The sequence below is a fragment of the Sinocyclocheilus grahami genome, unplaced genomic scaffold (genome assembly GCF_001515645.1).
Source record: "Sinocyclocheilus grahami isolate Dianchi unplaced genomic scaffold, SAMN03320097.WGS_v1.1 scaffold18.1, whole genome shotgun sequence".
NCBI lineage: Eukaryota > Metazoa > Chordata > Actinopteri > Cypriniformes > Cyprinidae > Sinocyclocheilus > Sinocyclocheilus grahami.
The window spans coordinates 2,818,816-2,842,403 of record NW_015505197.1 but is presented as its reverse complement, the minus strand read 5'-3'; the positions used below and the strand labels follow the sequence as shown (position 1 = coordinate 2,842,403).

At 37.7% G+C, this 23,588-nt stretch overlaps 2 protein-coding genes across 2 annotated transcripts; both read right to left on the bottom strand.

The window, feature by feature from the left end:
* Positions 1-511: 511 nt before the first annotated feature.
* Positions 512-15,645, bottom strand: LOC107554092 (synaptic vesicular amine transporter-like; the record flags this gene model as incomplete). The annotated part of the gene is made up of 16 exons (XM_016236480.1): positions 15,575-15,645; positions 15,097-15,272; positions 13,819-14,155; positions 13,237-13,295; positions 12,952-13,035; positions 12,269-12,361; positions 11,426-11,515; positions 11,169-11,212; positions 7,431-7,491; positions 6,852-6,947; positions 5,334-5,412; positions 4,447-4,498; positions 3,511-3,574; positions 2,937-3,056; positions 2,691-2,824; positions 512-520 (listed from the first exon to the last, which is right to left on the bottom strand). Coding segments are annotated over exons 2-16 (1,455 nt in total), but the record flags the coding sequence as incomplete, so codon positions are not given.
* Positions 15,646-20,099: 4,454 nt separating this feature from the next.
* On the bottom strand, positions 20,100-23,588 carry LOC107553822 (potassium channel subfamily K member 18-like). The gene is made up of 3 exons (XM_016236129.1): positions 23,360-23,588; positions 22,988-23,110; positions 20,100-20,932 (listed from the first exon to the last, which is right to left on the bottom strand). The coding sequence occupies exons 1-3, from the start codon at positions 23,586-23,588 to the stop codon at positions 20,100-20,102; spliced, it is 1,185 nt and encodes a 394-aa protein (XP_016091615.1).

Below are 23,588 nucleotides of genomic sequence, written 5' to 3'. Positions count from 1 at the left end.
AGTCAAGTTTTAAATAGGAAAAATATAGAAACTCTTTGGTCATTTTTGAGCGAGATGCTAACGGTCTAATTAGATTCAATGATCTATGCTAAGCTGCAGCTAAAAGTGCTACCGCCAGACCCGGAGATCGGCTGAATGGATTCGAAAACGGTGAAACTCAACGGTTTAACTCTAGGGGAGTTGGAAAATGAGCCTATTTTCAAAAATAGTGGAGTGTTCCTTTAAGCTCCTTGCCACAGACAAATAAATAAACTAAATAAATATTTGTATTCTTGATAGAACCCCAGTAATTTTATATATGGCTTTCAATTTAAGGCCATGTTTCATTTCACAGCCAGTTCAGTTCTTAAAAAGATTAATAACACATTAGAGGAAAACAGGAAAATTAAAAGTCAAAAATGGGAAAGAGAAGTATTGAGGCATTCTTTACAAATGAACAGATTAGCATTCCAGCACATTCAAAGGACTTACTAAAATATATATATATATATATATATATATATATATCCATCAAAATGGCCTGAGAAAGAAACAGAGATTAGAAACCATCATTGGTGTACGGAACACCTCACAGCTCATGCTGTTACATTTATCTATCACATACAAACCACATCAAAGCAAAAATACTGTCTTTACATAGACTTAAGAATTATGTAGGTAGGAAACAATGTATCACATGCTCCAAAGTAGACCTCTGTAGACCTGCAGTTATGAGGGACCAGGAGTGACAAATAAAAACAACACTAACTTATTAAACAAAATACAAATTTCAACGAATAACTTTCAAATTAACTTGTCAAATTGACAAACAGATGTACTTATAAATACGTAAATACAATAATAAATAACAAGTAATTTAAATATAACTTATTTACTAAATAAATCATAAATTACTATATTTATAAAAATAAAGAAAAACAATTTAACAGAGCACTTCAAATTAAAATATTTAAATAAATAATACAATTTAAATACATGTTTAAAAGATAGCCAAGTAGTAAACTATTTTGGAGTCTATTTATTAGTAAATTTGAAAAGTGTTTATACACATTTGAATTTTTTTAATTAATACTTTAATGATTATTTTATTTTTAAGTGATACTCTGTGTAAATCTGATTGACTACTACTGTGAACAGAAATGTTAATTTCAGAAAAGGACATAAAGAGTAAAGTATTGAACAAGAGGGATACATTTGCGTCTCCATCAGCCATACGAATTCACACCCGATACGACCATATGTGATTGTCATCAACTGTGGGTGGAGCTGATCTCATTGGCAGTACACCACTGATAGTGAGAGAGGGTGGGTTTATTGCACTGTGATTGAATGAGGCTTTGATAAAGAGTGCGTAAGCACAGAGGCGTACAGATCTGGCTTGTGTGCGTGTGCACGTTAGTGCTCTTCAGGAACAGTGTAGTGTTCCTCTTGAGAAAGATTGAGAAAGAAAGACCATGATGCTTGGCTTTGATCACACAGCATTTGAGGGCAAACGCACGAGTCTGTTCAGATGAACATCACTCTTTCATCTTAGCTTAAGGGCATCCTGCGCAGTTTTTATTTGTATCTATTATGTAACATAATTTCCTATTGCAGTCATATTCTATCATGTCAGTGACTTGAAGTTAGAGATGAAATCAAAAGGAAAGCGTGTGTGAATGGCAGGTGGGGAGTGAACATATGGTTACTTCTGGAATAATAGCAATGGTAATAATGAAGAGAATACAGATATGAGTCAGGATACGTCCATCTTTTTTGCATCAAAGTGCAAAAATCACAAATAAAAACTGTCCATTTTGAAGGCAACATGAAATCAAAATGGACCCTTGTTTACTTTAAATGGTGCTGGTCTTTTTGTAAATGCTTTGTGCATGTTAATGTTTGTCTTTCGAATATAAAAAAATTAATACAAATTGTTATTCCACTGAAATGACGTATCGTTATTTCTGACATGACTTAGGCATTATTTGCTGTTGGATCAGCTATTTGTGACCCTGGACCACAAAAGCAGTCTTAAGTCGCTGGGGTATATTTGTAGCAATAGCCAAAAATACACTGTATGGGTCAAAATTATTGATTTTAATTTTATGCCAAAAATCATTAGGATATTAAGTAAAGATCATGTTCCATGAAGATATTTTGTAAATTTCCTACTGTAAATATATTAAAACTTAATTTTTGATTTGTAATATGCATTGCTAAGAACTTAATTTGGACAACTTTAAAGGTGATTTTCTCAGTATTTAAATGTTTTTGCACCCTCAGATTCCAGATTTTCAAATAGTTGTATCTTGGCCAAATACCACAAACCATACATCAACTGAAAGCTTATTTATTCAGCTTTCAGATAATGTATAAATCTCAATTTCGAAAAATGGACCCTTATGACTGGTTTTGTGGTCCAGGGTCACATTTATCAAACATGCATTTGGCCTGGATCCATTCTGGTTGGTAACAGCTATCATCTGATCCATTCCCAATGTATAAAATTCTTCTCATTAAATATCCTGTTTTACATAGAAATTGTCACATTTTGGGAGTAAAACGGATTTCAAATGAAAATTTAAGTGAAATTGTAAATATATGCACATGTGCTGTAATACTGCTGTAATATTTGTGTTAGAGCGTGAGTAGATTGGAATGAATTTAATGCATGTTGAATTGATGGATGACACATTGTGGGGTCTGACCATCTTTTCCTCATTGGCGGGAGGATTTCGCAGGAAGAAACAGAGAGGAGCAAACAGGATGTCTATTACACCAATGATGGTCATGAGCCAGGGAAAGCCGATGCTCTTTGCAATCGCCCCGCCTGCCGATGGACCTACACAACACACACACGAGTGTTAAATGCTGTTAACACATTCCTCTAAAAACCTTCCAAGTAGAAATTCTAATGAATTAATGAGAATTAATAACAGAATTGGAAAAATTACCTATTGCAAAGCCCATGCAGAAGGCAACATCAGCAATGGCATACACACTACCGTACACAGATACATGCCTCAGATCTACTAGGTAACCCATGATAGGCATCATGGAGGAGTCCACCATACCTGCAGACCACAAAATATGGACTATTTCATAAAGTGGGTCTAATGCCATTAGTGAAATGCTCCTATTTTGCATTTTCTAATACAATTTTCATTACAAATTCTACAGTATTATAATCATAACAATTTTGTTTGTTTACTTTTTTCATTTTAAATTATAAAAATTGTATAGGAGAACTACCTCTACAGTGAGTATGTTGCATTAAGTAAGTTACACTGAATTGAACCTATTTTATGTCTGTTGAACATTACACAGTTTTTGAACTGAACCGAATCAACACTGAACTGATCGGAGCTGAATAATGACACTGTTGTCATTTTAGCCCTGCTATAGCCCTACTACAATCTCTTTTGTATAAAGTGCAATATAAATACAGGTGATCTGACTTGACATTAACATAGTACAATAGTATTTTAAGAAATTCTGATATAGATATAGTAAAGGAGCAAAGCTCACCTATTGCAAATCCAACTCCAAAGTTTGGCACAATGAGTCCGTATATGTCTTTTGCAAGAGGCACCTGTAGAACAATTAGAAGAGCTCAATACTGGAAGCTGCCACATATTTTTTTTATAAATTATTGATTACGTGAAAACATCAAATAGTCAAACATTCTGTAGAACAGAAAACTGTTTTTTTTTGTCTTTTCATAACCTTTTTAACCCTGATGTTTTTTTCCATAAGAAAAATTCCAAATGTGTACTTGACTCTCATCTGAACTTGTTTTCCAGTCTAATCTGATAAGCATCTATAAGAGAACAGACTGTCTTCCTGCTTAGCAGGATATGTCCAGGGCAAAGAGAGTCAGAGCTCTAATTTCAAAATAAACCTTCTTTCCTGCCCTCAACCACGGTAGTGGGCAATAAAACTTCTTAGGCCTCTGCAGTATTGAAACGACAGATGATAAGGTGTTGAAATATTCACAGGTGTGGTGTGTTCTCTGAGAGAAGTTAATACCTGACAGGGATTTCGTCTAATAAATTATTGATTACGTGAAAACATCAAATAGTCAAACATTCTGTAGAACAGAAAACTGTTTTTTTTTGTCTTTTCATAACCTTTTTAACCCTGATGTTTTTTTTCCATAAGAAAAATTCCAAATGTGTACTTGACTCTCATCTGAACTTGTTTTCCAGTCTAATCTGATAAGCATCTATAAGAGAACAGACTGTCTTCCTGCTTAGCAGGATATGTCCAGGGCAAAGAGAGTCAGAGCTCTAATTTCAAAATAAACCTTCTTTCCTGCCCTCAACCACGGTAGTGGGCAATAAAACTTCTTAGGCCTCTGCAGTATTGAAACGACAGATGATAAGGTGTTGAAATATTCACAGGTGTGGTGTGTTCTCTGAGAGAAGTTAATACCTGACAGGGATTTCGTCTAAAAGAACTTACACAGAGAATGCTGATTCCAACCAGAAGCATCCCTATAAGTGAGCACAGCCATCTACAGAGAGAGAGAGAGAGAGAACTAAAGATGAAGCCAACAAATGTCTGCTGTTCTGAACCAGAGGTTGACTGGGGACTAAGACATTCAGTAACAAACCTTAGGTCACAAAGCTCACAACAACAGCACCAGTCCTAATAGAGATGAATAATAAAGTTCATAAAATGTCACAGTGCAAATCTACAGGCCCTGCTGTGTTTTCCACTGACAATTCAAATGCTTTGCCAGACATGCCAGTCTTTTCTTAGAAACCAGGGCTTGTCCGGGACAAGTGGATTTTGTGAAGGGGCAATTAAAAGAGAATTTTACTTGCCCGACCGGACAAGTAACCTGATTAAAAAGTCAATAACAAACAATAACTAGGGCAGCACCGAAACATTGCCACCACAGCAATAAATTACGCTTTAAAATATTTTAAAGTACTGTTTTTTAATAAAAAATGTATCTATATATCTATCTATTAATAAATTACATTTGCTAATTTTAATGAAAACAAACAAAATTCTTTAAGAAATATTTATGGCCAATAATATTCTCCCAGTCGCCACTGGCAGGTGTGACAGACTTAATTTCGTACCCTGCAGACATAACATATTCTGATAATGGGAATCATGTATATGCCTCTTATAAGTGCTTATAGCTCATTTTAAGTAGTGTGTATAGTATAAATAAACAAATAAACAGCATGCTGAGAATGATTTTTAAAAACACAATTACAAAACCTGGCGACAGAAACTCATTTAGTGCTCTTTCAAAACAGAGGAAACTGATAGCAACGCGGAGGAAGATAAGGCAAGAAAAGTAGGGAAAAAACACATTAATTTCCCTCTCCTACCTCCCCATTTTGTGAGCCAAAACGGCAAAGATGTTGGTCCCTATTAGATATGAGATGCTGGCTGGCAGGAACGCAGCCCCTAAAAGGAGAGAGAGGAGAGAGCTCAGATAAGACGACCCAATATCAGTTTGATCTCAAAGCTGCTGTTCGTCTCACTGACGCGGTTATGAAGCTGCTTCTCTCATTCTCCCGCTCCTTCTCTTTCATTAGCTCTCTTGCTTTCCTTTGCCTGCCAATGACACCTCAATATCCTGCCAGACCAAAGACACTCCCTTTCCCATCCTCACTCTCCCTGTTTCTCTGCTTTCCTTTCTTTCTCTTTCTCTTTATTATCTGTCAAAGCTTTGTAAACAGCAGGAAAACTGTGGAGAAACCCAGAAGACACTAACTCTTTAAATTGTATTTTACAGTCTGGAGGGTGAAGTGCACTGTATGGAGAACAAGAGTTTAGTGCTTTTTCTTTACACAATTCTGGAAGTATGTGAAAATAATTATTAAACTATTCTAAAACTATTATTATTATTGTTAGCAAATTGTGTGAATCTGTGGACAGAAATGTGTAATTTGCTTCCCTCACAAAAAAAATTAATAAATAAAATATACAGTTATATATATATATATATATATAATTAAGAAAAGTATGACAAAAAAAAGACATTTCCTCCTAAAATGGTATTAAAATTGTATTCTCATTATAATAAAATAATTTCATTCTCATTAATATAATGCAAAAAAATGTTAATCATCCAGTTCAGGCCCAATAATTTGATAGTAATTAGAATCAGCATAAATTAAGTTTATTCAAACAAATACTAATATGATGTTTACTTAAAATTGTACTTTACAAATATATGTCAAGTCAAGTCAAGTCACCTTTATTTATATAGCGCTTTTAACAATACAGATTGTGACAAAGCAACTGAACAGCATTAATTAGGAAAATAGTGTCAATAATGCAAAATGACAATAGTAAACACTAATTACACTAACACTAATATGTGACAATTTACATAATATAATATTTTTACATTACAGCAGTTTCAGAACTGGGCTTCACAAGGGAACTTCAGGGATTAGTGAGATGATGAAAAGCTAATAGTGAATTAAATCACAAAAAAGGTCAAATTAAAACAAATAAATAATACCATTAAAATAAATAATATATTTGATTTAAAATATATTTTTAAATATAATTTTTTTCTTCATTCATTTTTTTTTCTTTCTGCATTTTCTTTTTCTTTCTGCTGTAAAATACGATCTGATCATTTTTATTGATTGTCACTGTTTTGAGCTTTTTACTAATATTCGCTGTCTTTAGCTTGTGTCCCTAATGTAACATTAATATACTAAAAAATTAAACATAATTTAGGCTTTATTTGCGGTTTCTTTCACTTTGTCCATATTTCATTGTAAATTATGACCTATTTTCCATCTTGCCCACAGTAAAAATCTATCTGGAACAACGGGAATTGAAGAAATGTGTAAGTGTGCACAATAACAAGAAGCACATTTTCCAACCTAGCTGCCATGTCCTGGGACACATTGTCTCCATCATCCAGATGGGCAGAGCTGGCTCCAGCATAGCAATGGCCATGTTAGCAAAACAAATGGAACCTGAAAAAGAAAATGAGGAGGGTAAGTGGATTCATCCTCTGAAGAATTCTCTCTTTCTGTCCATCTTTCCCCCCTCCCTCAGCGCCCATTCTTTTCCTTTCTCAGATATAATAAACAGCATCATCTTGCCCCTGCACTCAGGCCACTGTAATTGGAGAGGAGGGGAAGCAGAGACAAACACAGATGTGATTCTTGACCACTTCACTCTCTCTCTCTCTTTCTCACATATACACACATTTGACACTTTCTTATCCTTCTCTGTCACAGAAAGATGACCCACTTAAATGTGTCACACCCCCTAAAGCACAGCTAGTGTCATACATACTTGATTAAACCATTGGTTTCTTTTTTCACATGTATTCAAAGACATACAGATCTGAATCCATTCTTATCAAAAACATTCACCTTTAAAAAGATAATAAGGTTTGCACTTTTATTTTTGATAAAACAGTAGGAATGAACAGTTTATTTGTCTGGTCTGACCTGCTGCAATGAGGATGTATGGATCCTTCATGAGGGTAATTAGTGATGATCCTTTTTGGCTCTGGGAAAAAATTAAAACATCAGTTCATTAAAATAAAGTAAACATTTTACCCTGAACATCAATATTGCAGTGAAAAAACAACTGCAATCAAAGTCAAAAACGTGTCATATACTGGGTACATGGTCTTGGGCCACAAGAAACAAATCCTGGATACCACAGTTCTCCATTTATTCCTATGGGGGGAAATCAAAAGAAATTTAGATTTTTGCTATATTTGAAGTAGGGGTGTGCGATATCACGATTTTTGAACGAGGATGATTAAAATGTCTCCACAATCAGCTTTTGAAGAAATAATGTAGTGGTAGTTTTACACTCATGGGACACTGCACTTATTCGCAATCACAAAAGTACATTATTTGCATGTGCTTTAAAGCCTTGCCGGTTAAACATTTTATTCGTGTGCTGTTCTGACATGCGCTTTTTCTCAGCGTGTACACCTGAAGCGCTCGCACTCGAAAAAGCCTGTCAAACAGTGCCTGATTACTGGACTAAGTTATCTTTCGCATCTGATTGTGCTAATACTGTCAAAAACACACAAGGTTTACATATAAACAGTTGGTTATGTCTAAAGTGAAGGTAAACAGTTGAGAGAAAAACGGATGTGTGCCTGTGTTTTAGATGCGTACAGGTCTTAAAGTGTCAGCAGACTAAAAGTACTAAACATAATGTAATGCAATGTAAACATAATGTGTCATTAAAGGGACAGTTCACCCAAAAATTACAATTCTGTCATTATTTACTGACTCTCATATTGTACCAAACCTGTATTAAGTTATTTCTTGTGCAGAACACAAAAGAAGATATTCTGAAGAATGTGGGTAACCAAACAGTTGCTGGTCCCCATTGACTTTGATAGTAGGAAAAAAAATACTATTGAAGTCACTGGGGACCAGCAACTGTTTGGTTTTCCACGTTCTTGAAAATAACTTTTATGTTCAACAGAAGAAAGAAACTCATTCAGGTTTAAAACAACTTATATCTGACAGATATTTCATTTTTGGGTGAACTATCCATTTAATGTTATTAAAATAACAAAACAGAGAAAAATCACTCACTGCTCTTGACTGAAGAACTTTAATACAGTTACTTTAATAAGAATCAATGTATAATTTATACAGTGAAGTGTATGTAGTGTTTTATTTTTTATATTTGTTCATTAAATTTATTGAATGCTACTGCTAAATACACCTACTGTACCAGAAATATAAAGCAAAAATTTTACATATATGAGATATAATAAGACATTTATTTATTTACATATTTGATGTGGGATTTTATCACATTCCATTAACAATCCTGGCCTCACTCAAGTCAGGCGAGTTTTTCTAAAGGGATGTACATCAGGCCGTATAATCCAATTTGAAAAACATGGCCCTAGTCACCACAGCGGTTCCCATGAAGATGGGCTCTTTGAGAGTCACACAAATCAATATGCCTGTACGCAGTCTGTTCCCTTTATGACACCTCTAAGTGATCAGTGAAAAGAAGATCACAGACAACTTATATACCAGTCTTAACTCTCCATATTGATATGGGAATTGTGGCATCTTTAGTGCGAATGTCTAGGCTACAGAAATATTCTTTTTTTTTTACTTTAGGTATGACTTTTGCCAAAAGAAAGGTAAAGCATATTAGTTAACAAATTATTCAAGTAAGTGATTAAATGATGATGTGTATACTTTTTTCAATGTTAAAAAAGTTTCTTCTATCACAGCATAATACATAGAAACACATAGAGACAATGATCAAGCCATTTGTAGGTTGATAGGAAACATTGCTCTGTTTTTAAACAACAGCGACATCAGCTCAACCAATGGCATGAATTTGGGGCATTTTTTTTATCAACCAATGGTAGACGGGGGGACTGTTTAGGTAACCATTTCATTCTTTAACATTTGACATTTCATTATGATGTTAGTGACACGCTACAGCTTTAAAATGTGAAATTCTAGTTATGATATTTCTTGTGAGTTGGAAGAAATACCCGTAGTGATGCTATCTTTCAGTGGATTTTTTTTTTGAGCAGTCACCAGGCAAAGACTGACAATTACCCCCTCATTAAATCAGCACTTCTTTACTCCACTTCATTGCACATACTTCTCTGTGGACATGTCATCCCACTCAAAACACCCTGTCACATTCAGTTGCACTGCCCTAACCAGGTTAATTAATTCTGTGAATAATCACAGCCCCCAAACAATTAGTTGTCACTTCTTTCCCATAATCCTGTTGGATATTGACACTCAAGGGGGCTTCTAAATGAAAAATCTACTGTATCTGAGCATAACTACAACCTGATGTCCAAGCATTATTGATCTGATTGATTACTGATTTGAGATGACAGGTCCACCACCTTCTGGTCTTAACTGTGGTATGATGACAAAAGAAACTGACCTTTTAATCGATGTCACTCAGATCTGTTGAAAATATAATCTTTATGTCACAAACTTGATCATGTGAGAGCTTTTCTTAGTCAGTGCATATTAAATCTTAGCTGAACAGCCTGCAGAAAGTGCAGAAGGACATTTGTACTCATTTTTTTTTGCCCTCTTAAATTGTTAAGCTCACTTGACTGACAATATACAAAAAAAAGGTTCCAAAAGGGTTTTTTGCAGTTATGCCACAGAAGAACCACTTTTGGTTTCCCAAACAGTTCTTAAAATATTTTTTTTTCTTAGTGTGAAGAACATTTTAAAATCTAAAAATAACCTTTTTTGTAATTTTGTACAATAAAAGGGTTCCATGGATGTTAAAGGTTTTTCCATAAAACTTTTATTTATAAGAGTGTAGCATTTCCCATTAGATTTATTTTTAAGCTTATTTATTGCTGGAAAACATAACCCACTGTTAGTGCTTCATTCCACATGAAAGATGACAAAATCTCACAGATCACCCAAACATAAGTAGCTACATAAATACACACACTGTCTGTAGGGGCACTTGGGGTCTCCGTAGTAACTGATACCCATCAACCCCATTGATCAAAGTCAGACATGCTTTGATTGGATCAGCCACACATTATTCCAAATACAGTGTCCATCTACACACACTGCTATCAACATTCACTACAATCTACACATACATACACTGTAATCCATATAACGTATTTTCAATCCCAAATACATTTTGTTTAAAAGTACCCAGAGACCCAAACTCCTCTTGCAAATCATTCTAGTCCTGTTACTGATAAGACTAGACCAATCATAGTACGAAATACAGATAATTCCCAAAGCTTCTTCTCCCAGTTTCTGCCCACAAGAGGAATAAGCAAACATTCAATATAATGTGGAACTTGTTGAAGCTACATTTTCCCATTAAGGTACAATTACAAAATTACAAAAATGAGCAAAGCAATTACAAAAATGAGCCCAAATCATGATTAATAGGCTGTGCAAATCTATTGCTAGGTCATAGTAAGCTTCTTGCTCAGGATTTTAGCCCCCAAAAATTTACATTTTAAATCCCAAATATCATTGTAAATAACAGTGTAGCTGTAAAACCCAAGTATTCACACTTAAACACACATTCTTTGTCAAAATGCTTGCACAAAGCCTTTCAAATGCAGAGCTTGACCTTTAGGTGAATGTTTACCTAATGCTATACTAACCCCCCAAAACTAGTATTGGAAAACAGAAAGTTAGATCAAATTAAATCAGGAAAGAAGGTACTGTACTCACCTCTGGATCAACCTTAGAAGGCTGAAGCACAAATAGCTGCAGAGCTGTTCATGAAAATTGAGAAGAAGAAAAAACATCAGATATAAAGCCAACATTGATCAGCATCAGGAATACAGTTATAATGAGTTTCTGTCACCAGCATTCAATTCCACATTTCTATCACAATAACATGAAGCTTTACTACTGAATCTATCATTCTCATTGTTTTGATTGGAAAAATGTTGGGAAGCTTAAAGAACAGAGATTGATGAACTCACCTCCATCAAGCACCGCCAGCACTGCCAGGATAAGGAAAGGAGCCGTCTTACCAACAAACTCATACATGACACTTCCAAACGGAGGGCCAACTGCACAACACACACGCACACACACACACACACACATAGTATACGGCATACTACTCAAAAACTTGATGCAAGTACTGCACCTCAAACTATCTTTACTTTGAAAACTCTTGACGTTGCCAATATGCTTTGAACTAACACAGGCCACAAATCCAATACTAATTGCTCTGCAGAACAGTTTACATTACCAAACCACAGTAAAACAACAAAGTGTTCTGAAACAACAAACCCATTTCAAATCTGAAACTATCCAGACGAATATAGTTTTATAGGTTTTAATTTAAATTATTGTGGTCCATTTTTCTGCTGTTCTCCACTTGATTAACAAGTACAGTATTTGCGCACTTTAATGATGACAGCAAAATATAATCACTTAGGACAAAATAGCTCTTATCCAGTCGATCAACATTTTTTAACGCCTTACTTGCCATTATGAATAAAATAATGGACTATCAGGGATTAAACATCCTGCAACAGTGGTTAATGCATGACATCATTAACAGGAAGCACCAGGTTCAGGCCCCACTCAGGGCATTTCTTCTGACCACTGCTCTTGGGCTTTAAACATGCCACTTAAAGTTACCTCCCCAACCTTAAACTCCAAGGCACTTAATGCATAACCCCCCCAACATTACGTTTCTCTCTTTGCTCAGTCTGTGTTTCAAGGAGTAAGATTAGATTTTGGATTCAAGATCTCCAATGTACCTGTTTTCCAGATCAAAATATTTAAAAAAATTCTAGACATACAGTACACACCCAAAACTCCCATGGCTAGTCCTCCCAGGGCAATTCCTATAGCATTTCCTCTTTCCTCATCATCTGTGTAAACACTTGCCAGCATCCCCATACCTGCATATTAACAAACAGAAATAGTTAGTTACAGAGGGTAAAGGTTTTTTTCTTGTCTGTTATATTAGTATTATATTTGTATATCTGCTTATATTAGTATTTTGTGCAATGTTGTGCAATATAATATTTTAGATTTCTCAAGCTTTTTTAGCATCCATCAGTGTGACATCACAAAAAATACTTTTATGCTCTTTTTGGGGTGTACATTTAATTCTGTGTTCTAGCTCTTTCAAAAGACTGAGGTAAATGTGATTCCTCACAATATAAGCCCTTTAAATTTGAGCAATAAACCAAAAAATCAACTCAATAACATATGAATTTTATAATGAAATCACTAATCAGGAGTTTCAAGAGCCAGTTTTGTAATCTAGATCCAAGGCTGTATACATCTTTTAATAGGAACAGGGTGCATTTTACACAAGCACCCAAACACCATTAACTTTATCAGGCTTTATGCATGCAGACTAAGAACATCAAAGTCAAATAAGTTTAGCACACTCAAGATTTACTAAGGCATAATAAAGCATTACATTGCAGCTTTTGACAGCATACTTTTGAATTCTAACATAATATTGCACAAGATCTGTTACCTGCCACAGAAGAACAGGAGGAGCCGACACCTTGTAGAGATCTGGCCAAAAACAGCAACGTATAGCTCGATGAAAATGCAAACACTTCACACAGAGAAAAACAGACAGGAGAAAAAGAAAAAGTAGACATATTTATCATAGAAATACACACAACAGATAGCTTGTAGCTAAATCTTACATTGTATAAATATATGGCATCCTCTCCACCCCTTTCCATAAAGACACTTAGTAATTACAGTGGATTAATGTTAAAAAAGGGTTAGAAATTACTCTTTATTTACTCACTTATGGTTGACACAAACATGATGCAGAAACCAGCAAACATCGGGATCTGGTATCCTATTCTGCAATTAGAAATTTGAAATTAATCACGAATGTCTCACCTATGGAACTTAAAACTCTCTTACAGTGCTGGCATCACTCATAAGTAAAATTAAGATTTTCTTTTACTATAATAATTATAAGATCATATACATAATGTATTTTTGCTTCTGCTTCACATCTTGTGAGTTACACTTTGTGTATCACGAACAGTGATGCACATTGCTACAAAATATTATAGCTGACCGATCCCAAGATTTTGCCAAGCTCTAGTGGGATCCGTTCAATGCAGCAGTGATGAATTAAACTGGACTGGCCAATACTGAGCATGTAGAGGGGTGACGGCACATGCACGAGTGATCACACTACTGCTGATCACTCAACAGACAGAGGCAGAAAGACAACTGCACTGCAATATTCACCTTACTTACACTCCATTTACACTCACTGCATGCACAAACATATCATGCAATCTCATGCTCCTTTTGAGAGAAATGCTAGTTGCTGTACTTTCAAAGTTAAACGTGTGATTTTGCCTTAACCCACCTGTTGGTTAGGGGCCCTATAAAGGGGTTAGTAATTAGCTGTACTGTTGCTTTAGAGGCAAACAACAGACCCACTTTCACGTTCTCATTCAGAAGCTGGTCATCTGCTTTGGGGCAGTCAGACTTATTTTGAGAGGGCATCACAGAAGTAGGCGCTGGGGTCATTGGGCCAGCCGTGCTCATCTGTGGGCTGAAGCCGGTCAGGCGTGTTGTGTTATCGTACAGAGACACAATGCTCTGAAAGGTGCCAGATGGGGACAGAGGGGACATGGAGTGATTCCGGACCGACTGAGCAGCCTCATCGTCCACTGAGTACAGGTAGCTTGGAATAATAGGCACTACAGAGAGGAAAGAGAAGAGATAATTAATAACCATGAGGCAGAGACAGATCATTTTTACGAATCATTTTTAGACAACTAGAATCACGGTTTACCAATCATTTTCCAAAAAAAAAATAATAATAATAAAAATGAAGTTCAAAGATGTATCTAGCTGTGTAAGCCCACATTTGACCTTTCTTGTGAACAATGTTGGGTTTCTTAGATACGTTCGACATTATCATGCGTAAATAACCCACAGGGACACCGTGTGCGATAACGCTTAAAAGCCTGCTCATTCAACACTTGAGCCAAAGAGGTTTAGTTTTCGCCTGGTTCCATCTGTATGTACACACGGGCCATATTCATCGTGTGTATTATTTCCAGCTTAATTACCGTGCCCGTTTCTTGGCTCGCGGACGTGAGAATAAACAAAGACAGTTTAAAGCGCGCGTCACACTGCCACATTATGAGACATAGGCTACACACGCGCGGACGGAGCTCTGGCAGCGTTAGAGGATATGATAGGCTACTTTCATTCAAATCAACCGCAGCCACTGGAGCAGCCGACAGGGGAAACAATCGTTTAGGATAGTCCTAGGCGCAGATTTATAATTTTACTTTTAATGCACGTAATTATTTACGTGCAGTAATTAACATTTGTATACTGTTAGTGACACATTTTCATAATACATACATAATGCAAAATATATCAAATTGATATAGCTATATGAAAACAGTCTATGAATATATGAAATTGTACGTTTTGTGAATGTTACAGACATTTAATATCATGACAGCATATTATGTGATAATATATTTTATCATAAAAACGCATCTTATGTATATAAGCATTGAATGAACAGTTTATCATTGGTCGCTGTGAGGGATATGTGCTCTTTGCATCATATGTGCCTGCACGTGTAACACATGTAACAGGTGTGAACAACAGTAGCGCTTACCGACCACCGTCAACAGCATGTTGTCCAACAGCAACGCAATGAAAACGATCAACAGAATCAGCCTCCGAGACTGTTTTTCTTCTCTTAGCCATGTTAATAAACTAAAATCTCTAAGAGCATCAAATAATCCCATTTTATCCAAATCCAAATGCCAGAGAGCGAGTGAAAAAAAAATCCTGCAACAGAACAAAAAAAAAAAAGACTGTCAAAGAACACCAGTACATCAAAACATTATAAAATGTGTTTAATAATAATCTACAGAGAGAAACTTAAGGGGATGGTTACTAATATGAGAGAAATAGGCCTATGTCAAATATTAAAGTAAATTTACACTTTTTTTACAATTATAAATGTATGCACTGAAGCTCTCTGAAAATAATAAACTATCAACAATAGTGATTTTTCCCTTTCTTATACTTTTTTTCTAAGTCTAAATATTTGCGATGAATCATATATCCAGTATGGTTTTAATTCTTACCTTATAAGCACATTTGCATTGAGCTTTGCCGTCAGATGCCGCTGGGTGAAAGGCACGCTGGATGCGGAGCGTTTTAGTTGCTTGACTGGTGTTTGACGTCACGCTGTTTCACAGAGAGCTCAAATGAGTGTGTGCTGTGCTGTGCTGTCTCACAGAGAGCTCAAATGAGGGTGTGCTGTGCTGTGCTGTCTCACAGAGAGCTCAAATGAGGGTGTGCTGTGCTGTGCTGTCTCACAGAGAGCTCAAATGAGGGTGTGCTGTGCTGTGCTGTCTCACAGAGAGCTCAAATGAGGGTGTGCTGTGCTGTGCTGTCTCACAGAGAGCTCAAATGAGGGTGTGCTGTGCTGTGCTGTCTCACAGAGAGCTCAAATGAGGGTGTGCTGTGCTGTGCTGTCTCACAGAGAGCTCAAATGAGGGTGTGCTGTGCTGTGCTGTCTCACAGAGAGCTCAAATGAGGGTGTGCTGTGCTGTGCTGTCTCACAGAGAGCTCAAATGAGGGTGTGCTGTGCTGTGCTGTCTCACAGAGAGCTCAAATGAGGGTGTGCTGTGCTGTGCTGTCTCACAGAGAGCTCAAATGAGGGTGTGCTGTGCTGTGCTGTCTCACAGAGAGCTCAAATGAGGGTGTGCTGTGCTGTGCTGTCTCACAGAGAGCTCAAATGAGGGTGTGCTGTGCTGTGCTGTCTCACAGAGAGCTCAAATGAGGGTGTGCTGTGCTGTGCTGTCTCACAGAGAGCTCAAATGAGGGTGTGCTGTGCTGTGCTGTCTCACAGAGAGCTCAAATGAGGGTGTGCTGTGCTGTGCTGTCTCACAGAGAGCTCAAATGAGGGTGTGCTGTGCTGTGCTGTCTCACAGAGAGCTCAAATGAGGGTGTGCTGTGCTGTGCTGTCTCACAGAGAGCTCAAATGAGGGTGTGCTGTGCTGTGCTGTCTCACAGAGAGCTCAAATGAGGGTGTGCTGTGCTGTGCTGTCTCACAGAGAGCTCAAATGAGGGTGTGCTGTGCTGTGCTGTCTCACAGAGAGCTCAAATGAGGGTGTGCTGTGCTGTGCTGTCTCACAGAGAGCTCAAATGAGGGTGTGCTGTGCTGTGCTGTCTCACAGAGAGCTCAAATGAGGGTGTGCTGTGCTGTGCTGTCTCACAGAGAGCTCAAATGAGGGTGTGCTGTGCTGTGCTGTCTCACAGAGAGCTCAAATGAGGGTGTGCTGTGCTGTGCTGTCTCACAGAGAGCTCAAATGAGGGTGTGCTGTGCTGTGCTGTCTCACAGAGAGCTCAAATGAGGGTGTGCTGTGCTGTGCTGTCTCACAGAGAGCTCAAATGAGGGTGTGCTGTGCTGTGCTGTCTCACAGAGAGCTCAAATGAGGGTGTGCTGTGCTGTGCTGTCTCACAGAGAGCTCAAATGAGGGTGTGCTGTGCTGTGCTGTCTCACAGAGAGCTCAAATGAGGGTGTGCTGTGCTGTGCTGTCTCACAGAGAGCTCAAATGAGGGTGTGCTGTGCTGTGCTGTCTCACAGAGAGCTCAAATGAGGGTGTGCTGTGCTGTGCTGTCTCACAGAGAGCTCAAATGAGGGTGTGCTGTGCTGTGCTGTCTCACAGAGAGCTCAAATGAGGGTGTGCTGTGCTGTGCTGTCTCACAGAGAGCTCAAATGAGGGTGTGCTGTGCTGTGCTGTCTCACAGAGAGCTCAAATGAGGGTGTGCTGTGCTGTGCTGTCTCACAGAGAGCTCAAATGAGGGTGTGCTGTGCTGTGCTGTCTCACAGAGAGCTCAAATGAGGGTGTGCTGTGCTGTGCTGTCTCACAGAGAGCTCAAATGAGGGTGTGCTGTGCTGTGCTGTCTCACAGAGAGCTCAAATGAGGGTGTGCTGTGCTGTGCTGTCTCACAGAGAGCTCAAATGAGGGTGTGCTGTGCTGTGCTGTCTCACAGAGAGCTCAAATGAGGGTGTGCTGTGCTGTGCTGTCTCACAGAGAGCTCAAATGAGGGTGTGCTGTGCTGTGCTGTCTCACAGAGAGCTCAAATGAGGGTGTGCTGTGCTGTGCTGTCTCACAGAGAGCTCAAATGAGGGTGTGCTGTGCTGTGCTGTCTCACAGAGAGCTCAAATGAGGGTGTGCTGTGCTGTGCTGTCTCACAGAGAGCTCAAATGAGGGTGTGCTGTGCTGTGCTGTCTCACAGAGAGCTCAAATGAGGGTGTGCTGTGCTGTGCTGTCTCACAGAGAGCTCAAATGAGGGTGTGCTGTGCTGTGCTGTCTCACAGAGAGCTCAAATGAGGGTGTGCTGTGCTGTGCTGTCTCACAGAGAGCTCAAATGAGGGTGTGCTGTGCTGTGCTGTCTCACAGAGAGCTCAAATGAGGGTGTGCTGTGCTGTGCTGTCTCACAGAGAGCTCAAATGAGGGTGTGCTGTGCTGTGCTGTCTCACAGAGAGCTCAAATGAGGGTGTGCTGTGCTGTGCTGTCTCACAGAGAGCTCAAATGAGGGTGTGCTGTGCTGTGCTGTCTCACAGAGAGCTCAAATGAGGGTGTGCTGTGCTGTGCTGTCTCACAGAGAGCTCAAATGAGGGTGTGCTGTGCTGTGCTGTCTCACAGAGAGCTCAAATGAGGGTGTGCTGTGCTGTGCTGTCTCACAGAGAGCTCAAATGAGGGTGTGCTGTGCTGTGCTGTCTCACAGAGAGCTCAAATGAGGGTGTGCTGTGCTGTGCTGTCTCACAGAGAGCTCAAATGAGGGTGTGCTGTGCTGTGCTGTCTCACAGAGAGCTCAAATGAGGGTGTGCTGTGCTGTGCTGTCTCACAGAGAGCTCAAATGAGGGTGTGCTGTGCTGTGCTGTCTCACAGAGAGCTCAAATGAGGGTGTGCTGTGCTGTGCTGTGACATGGACGAATGAATCGTCACACAGAAATGAGAAAGGCAGGAGCACCTTATTTATGATGTTTTTAGTTTCATTTTATTAATCTATTTAATAATTATTTATTATTTAATAATAAATAATCTAACACTACTTCATTTAATATCAAGTTAAGTATAAGTTCCTTATAGGCTATTATTATTATCATATTAGAATGATACAAGTCGTATGTGCGCTTTAAGATTGCGATTGCGAAGTATTAGGAAGTTATTTGCAGAAGGAAAGTTGCAATCACTTTCGTTTAACGTTAAACAGAACAGAAGCAGTTTGACGTCAAGTGTTTCAGTATCAGATGGGTGAAATCAGCAGCCTTCTTTCTTCAATATATTTTACAACAGCGCCATCTTGTGGCGCGGGAGGAAGTGAGGTGTTACGTACGGTATCTCACAAAAGTGAGTACACCCCTCACATTTCAGCAACCATTTTATTATATGTTGTCAAGGGACAATACTATAGAAATGAAAATTGGATATACTAGTTGGACTAGTCGATGTGCAGCTTGTATAGCAGTACAGATTTACTGTCCTCTAAAAATAACTCAACATACAGCCATTGTTGTCTAAATAACTGGCAACAAAAGTGAGTACACCCTAAGTGAATATGTCAAAACTGTGTCCAAAGTGTCAATATTTTGTGTGAGCACCATTGTTATCTAGCACTGCCTTAATCCTCCTGGGCATGGAATTCACCAGAGCTGCACAGGTTGTTGCTCGGATCCTCTTCCACTCCTCCATAATGACATCACGGAGTTGCTGGATGTTAGACACATGGCGCTTCTCCACCTTCTGCTTGATGATGCCCCACAGGTGCTCAATAGGGTTCAGGTCTGGAGACATACTTGGCCACTCCATCACCTTCACCTTCAGCTTTTTCAGCAAGGCAGTTGTCATCTTGGCGGTGTGTTTGGGGTCGTTATTAGTTGAGAAAGAGGAGAAGAGACGTCGATAGAGATATTTTTGTAAACATACAAACTCATCAGATGGCACTGAATGAATGATTCCTTTATTCACTTGATTTCAAAGTGCATGATCAGTTGATAATATTACATTTCACAGCCAAGATATTACAGGTGCTCAATCGTATTATTTACATACTAGCTTTTGTATTAGTGAATAAATTAATTTTTCATAACATTAATGCCACTAAGATAAAAGTAATACATTGATCAGAAAGTTGAATCATATTACACTCTTGGCATTGAATGAAAAAATAAAAACAATACTGATTATATTCTTATCGGATATATTATGAATACCCAGTAGGTTATACAATACATCTTGCATGAACATGAATAAATGTCAGGAATAAATGGACTTTCTAAGTGACTTGAATTGCTAGTGCATTTCTGACAAACTACATATCTAAACAAAATAAACATAAACAACGTCCAATGCTATTTTCCTCAAATTTTCCTTGCTTTTGGCTGAAATAGTTAACAGGAGTGTATACTTCATTATTACTACTACTACTACTTGTTTACTGCAGCAGGACTGTGGTTCATTTCCATTCAACCCACTATATCAAACTGGCATTGATATATAGATATTAAAACACATTTCCATATTGTGCTGAGGATGCTCATGCTTTTCTTGGGTCATTAGCAAAGCCATAAAAAACAACTGCTTCTTTCTGCCTTCAGTTACTGTCTAGGTCTTCGTATATTCCTACCTTGCCCATGCTAACACACTGTATGCACCGCCTGTAAAAGCTAACAATTCGCGATTGGCCAAGTTTGAAGGCCATACTCATAATGGCCATGCCCATAATGATAAACAAAAAAGTTACCATGAAGTACTTTGGGTGTTCAGGCAAAATGTCACCAAAGCCAATGGTGGTCAAGGTGATGAAGGTGAAATAAAAGGCATCAAAATGGCCCATCTGCTTCTCCCAGCATTTCAGAATTTGACTGCAGACCACCATATATGCAAATACCACCAGCAAGATGACCAGCAGAGGGACTTTAAAGTTGTCCATCTCCTGTCCGATGCCAATAAATAACTTGGAGCTGGTTTTGGAGGGTGGTATACGGTCGAGGTCTGGGCATGAGCAGGATTTTGTCAGAGTGCTTTTGAGCTTGAAGTTCTCTTTAATAATCATGCGGTCAAAGATCTCTTTGTTGTTACGAATCTGTAAGGAAGTGTGTCTGAGGGACGACTGGGTTTTTATCAACTGTTGAATGTTCTTTGTCTCGTGCACCACAACATCCTGGCTGAACATATAGGTGTCGTTGGTATCAGCACCTTGAACTTGTTTTGGAGGCAATGCATTTTCAAGCCTGTGAATGCATGAGCGATGTAACATCCATTGCTTGAAGAACAGGCTGAGGTGAGTGTACGCTTTAGAGAGAAGAACAGCTAAGATATCGCCAACATCTGAAATGACTAGCAGCATGAGAGGGATGCCCACCATCGCATACATGATACAAGCCACCTTGCCTTCATAAGTCACTGGATACATTTGTCCATAACCTTTTATACAAGAAAAACAGAGTTAGAAATTCTATTTCTTACACAATTTCCATTTTCTTCACCCATTAGACCAATGGGTCTCAGTACTGCCACCTGCTGGATGTCGTTATCAGTGCATCAGTAATGCAATGTGCTAACTACAGTAAAAGTTAAGCAAAAAAAAAACCCCTCTCTATAGAGAGCAACAACAGCAACACTAATAATAATATGAAATTAATAATAATTATGATAATTATGTAATTAAGAATAAATAATATAATTACATAATTCTAGAACTATAATATAAATTATTATAATTATAATGATTCATTATTATATATTCTTAGTTACATTATTATGATGGCCTAAAACGGTCCTCTTAATATGAGGCAATACATTTATTTTAATAGGTTATGGTGTCACATGGTTGCTATTTTATTTTATCATGTACTTTTCTTCCCAAAGGTCAATGACAATACACCTGTTTTGCTGCACCTGTTTTTGTCCAAGCATCAAAGCCAAATGTTTCAACATTTCAAAGCTATTGAAAACATTAAGTTGTTTAACTTGGAGAAGCATCTGCAATTGCTTTGTCAGACGACAAATAGGTCTCATTGTTGCCACTGTCTGGGTAGGTGATAATATCTTTTTATCATCAGAGCAAGTGTCAGAGAGGTTGACGTAAAAAATAATATATACAGAATGAAAGTAAGAGAAAAAGATTCTGAACTCATCTGAACTCATCAGCCTCAAAAACCAATACTCATTAAGGTTAGCTGCTGCTGTGGTTAGCTGTGACTTACAATTAGTGGAGAGATTTTTTCCCCCACATCCTCCACAGCCATGAATGTAAAAGAACAAAATTTGCCACTGAATAGAGACAAAAGACATGTTGCTTCTATGATATTCTGTATAGTAAATCATGATTTGATTACTATGGCTCTCTGAAGAGAGGCCCATTAATGGTTTATTGGAAATGGCACAATTATCTGTGTCTGAATCTTGTATTTTCCATCCATGGTCACAATATTTTTTAAGCTACACCCTAGTTGGGCAGTGGGTAGGTGACCTGAGTTTGTTTCCTGTTTCATCTACTCTTTCCTATCTAAAAAGCTCAAACTGCATATGTTTTGTTTTTATGTTTTAAGTCTCGCGAGTTTGAACGAACGTTTAACAAGATTTTTTAAACTTTAAAATGTTTTTGAACTTTTTAAAATAAATTATTCTGATTGCACACTGACTACTAATAAGGCAAATGTTTTTTTTTCTGGGAGTAAGTATAGTGGGCACGAAAAGGGCAGATTGCTTTACGGCAGCAACAAATGCACATATTCAGCTATACACTGTAATTACGACTGTGAATTCCACTCACTTAACTGTAGTGGGCTCCAAACAAATACACAAAACAACAAACACAGTTGCTTAAATAACTTTGATAATAACATTTCAAAATGTAATATTATTATTTGTGTTTACTTACAGCTGTGTCAATTAAAAAAGAATAATGGTATTGTGGGCTCTTCATCCTTCAATCTCTTCAATCCTATATTTCAATATACACTTGTTGGACAAGTGCATAATGGTAGAGAACCATAACCATAATCTATATAACTGATCTCTTGGCTTAAACCTAGCTTTTGCCCATTGCATGAGCATTGCAACACAAACAAAATATAGATGTCATTCAATCTCTTACACCCTGTATAGGAGTCTCATCCAGATTAAACTCATTGATCTTAATGGATAGCCTATGGAAACACATGATTTAATGAAAATATTAAAGGGTAAAAAGAAATAGTAATCCTTAACATGCTGATGGCGGTACCTGCTTTTTGTCTTATCATGGTTAGGCTGTGGTTACTGTGGGCAACGGTGATATTGTGTGTGCAGTGTGCACTGGGAAGAGACTACAGCCAAAGGTCAAGCTTCTCAAGCAAATAACAAACTCAATAGTGCATTGAATGCAACAACACTTTGAGACAAACATACAGACTTCAAATATTTTTGTTAAAACCCAATAAAACAGAACATTTTCCAAAATTTGTGAAGTTCCAGAAAAACAGTAAGACTACTCACCAACAGTAGTGAACACTGTACATGAGAAGAAAAGCGAACTGTAGAAGCTCCAGTTCTGATACTTCCGGAATTCAGTCAAAATATTTTCTATTTTAATTAATAACGCTTCCTGTGTTGAGGCATCTAATTGATCAAATGAAATGAAACGGGGAAAATGCTAATTAAAAAAAGAAAGCTTAGCATAAATACTACCTTATTTAAAAATACGTAAATATATTAAATTACAAGTGTACATTAGTTAGCCTACATTTGATAACATATACAGTATCACATAAAAATAAATGATAGAATAATTGAAACGCAGTGAAACCATACAAAGCCTATAGGTTATAATACATTATAATTTATATATATATAAGCTCAAGGTAAGACCTGTGTGATTCTGCACAGTTTCCACCACATTTCGCGCCACCGCACGGATCTCCAGCTCCGACTCATTGTGAGTATTCTTGCTCTCAATTTGTCGAAAGATCTGCGCTCCTAAAACCGCATATAAAATGAGTGATAAAATGAGGAAAACATGAGGAAACAAACGCCAAAACAGTCTCGCGTATCTCCTCTTTGGGTCTGACTTTCGCTCCTCTTCTACCTCCACGGACAT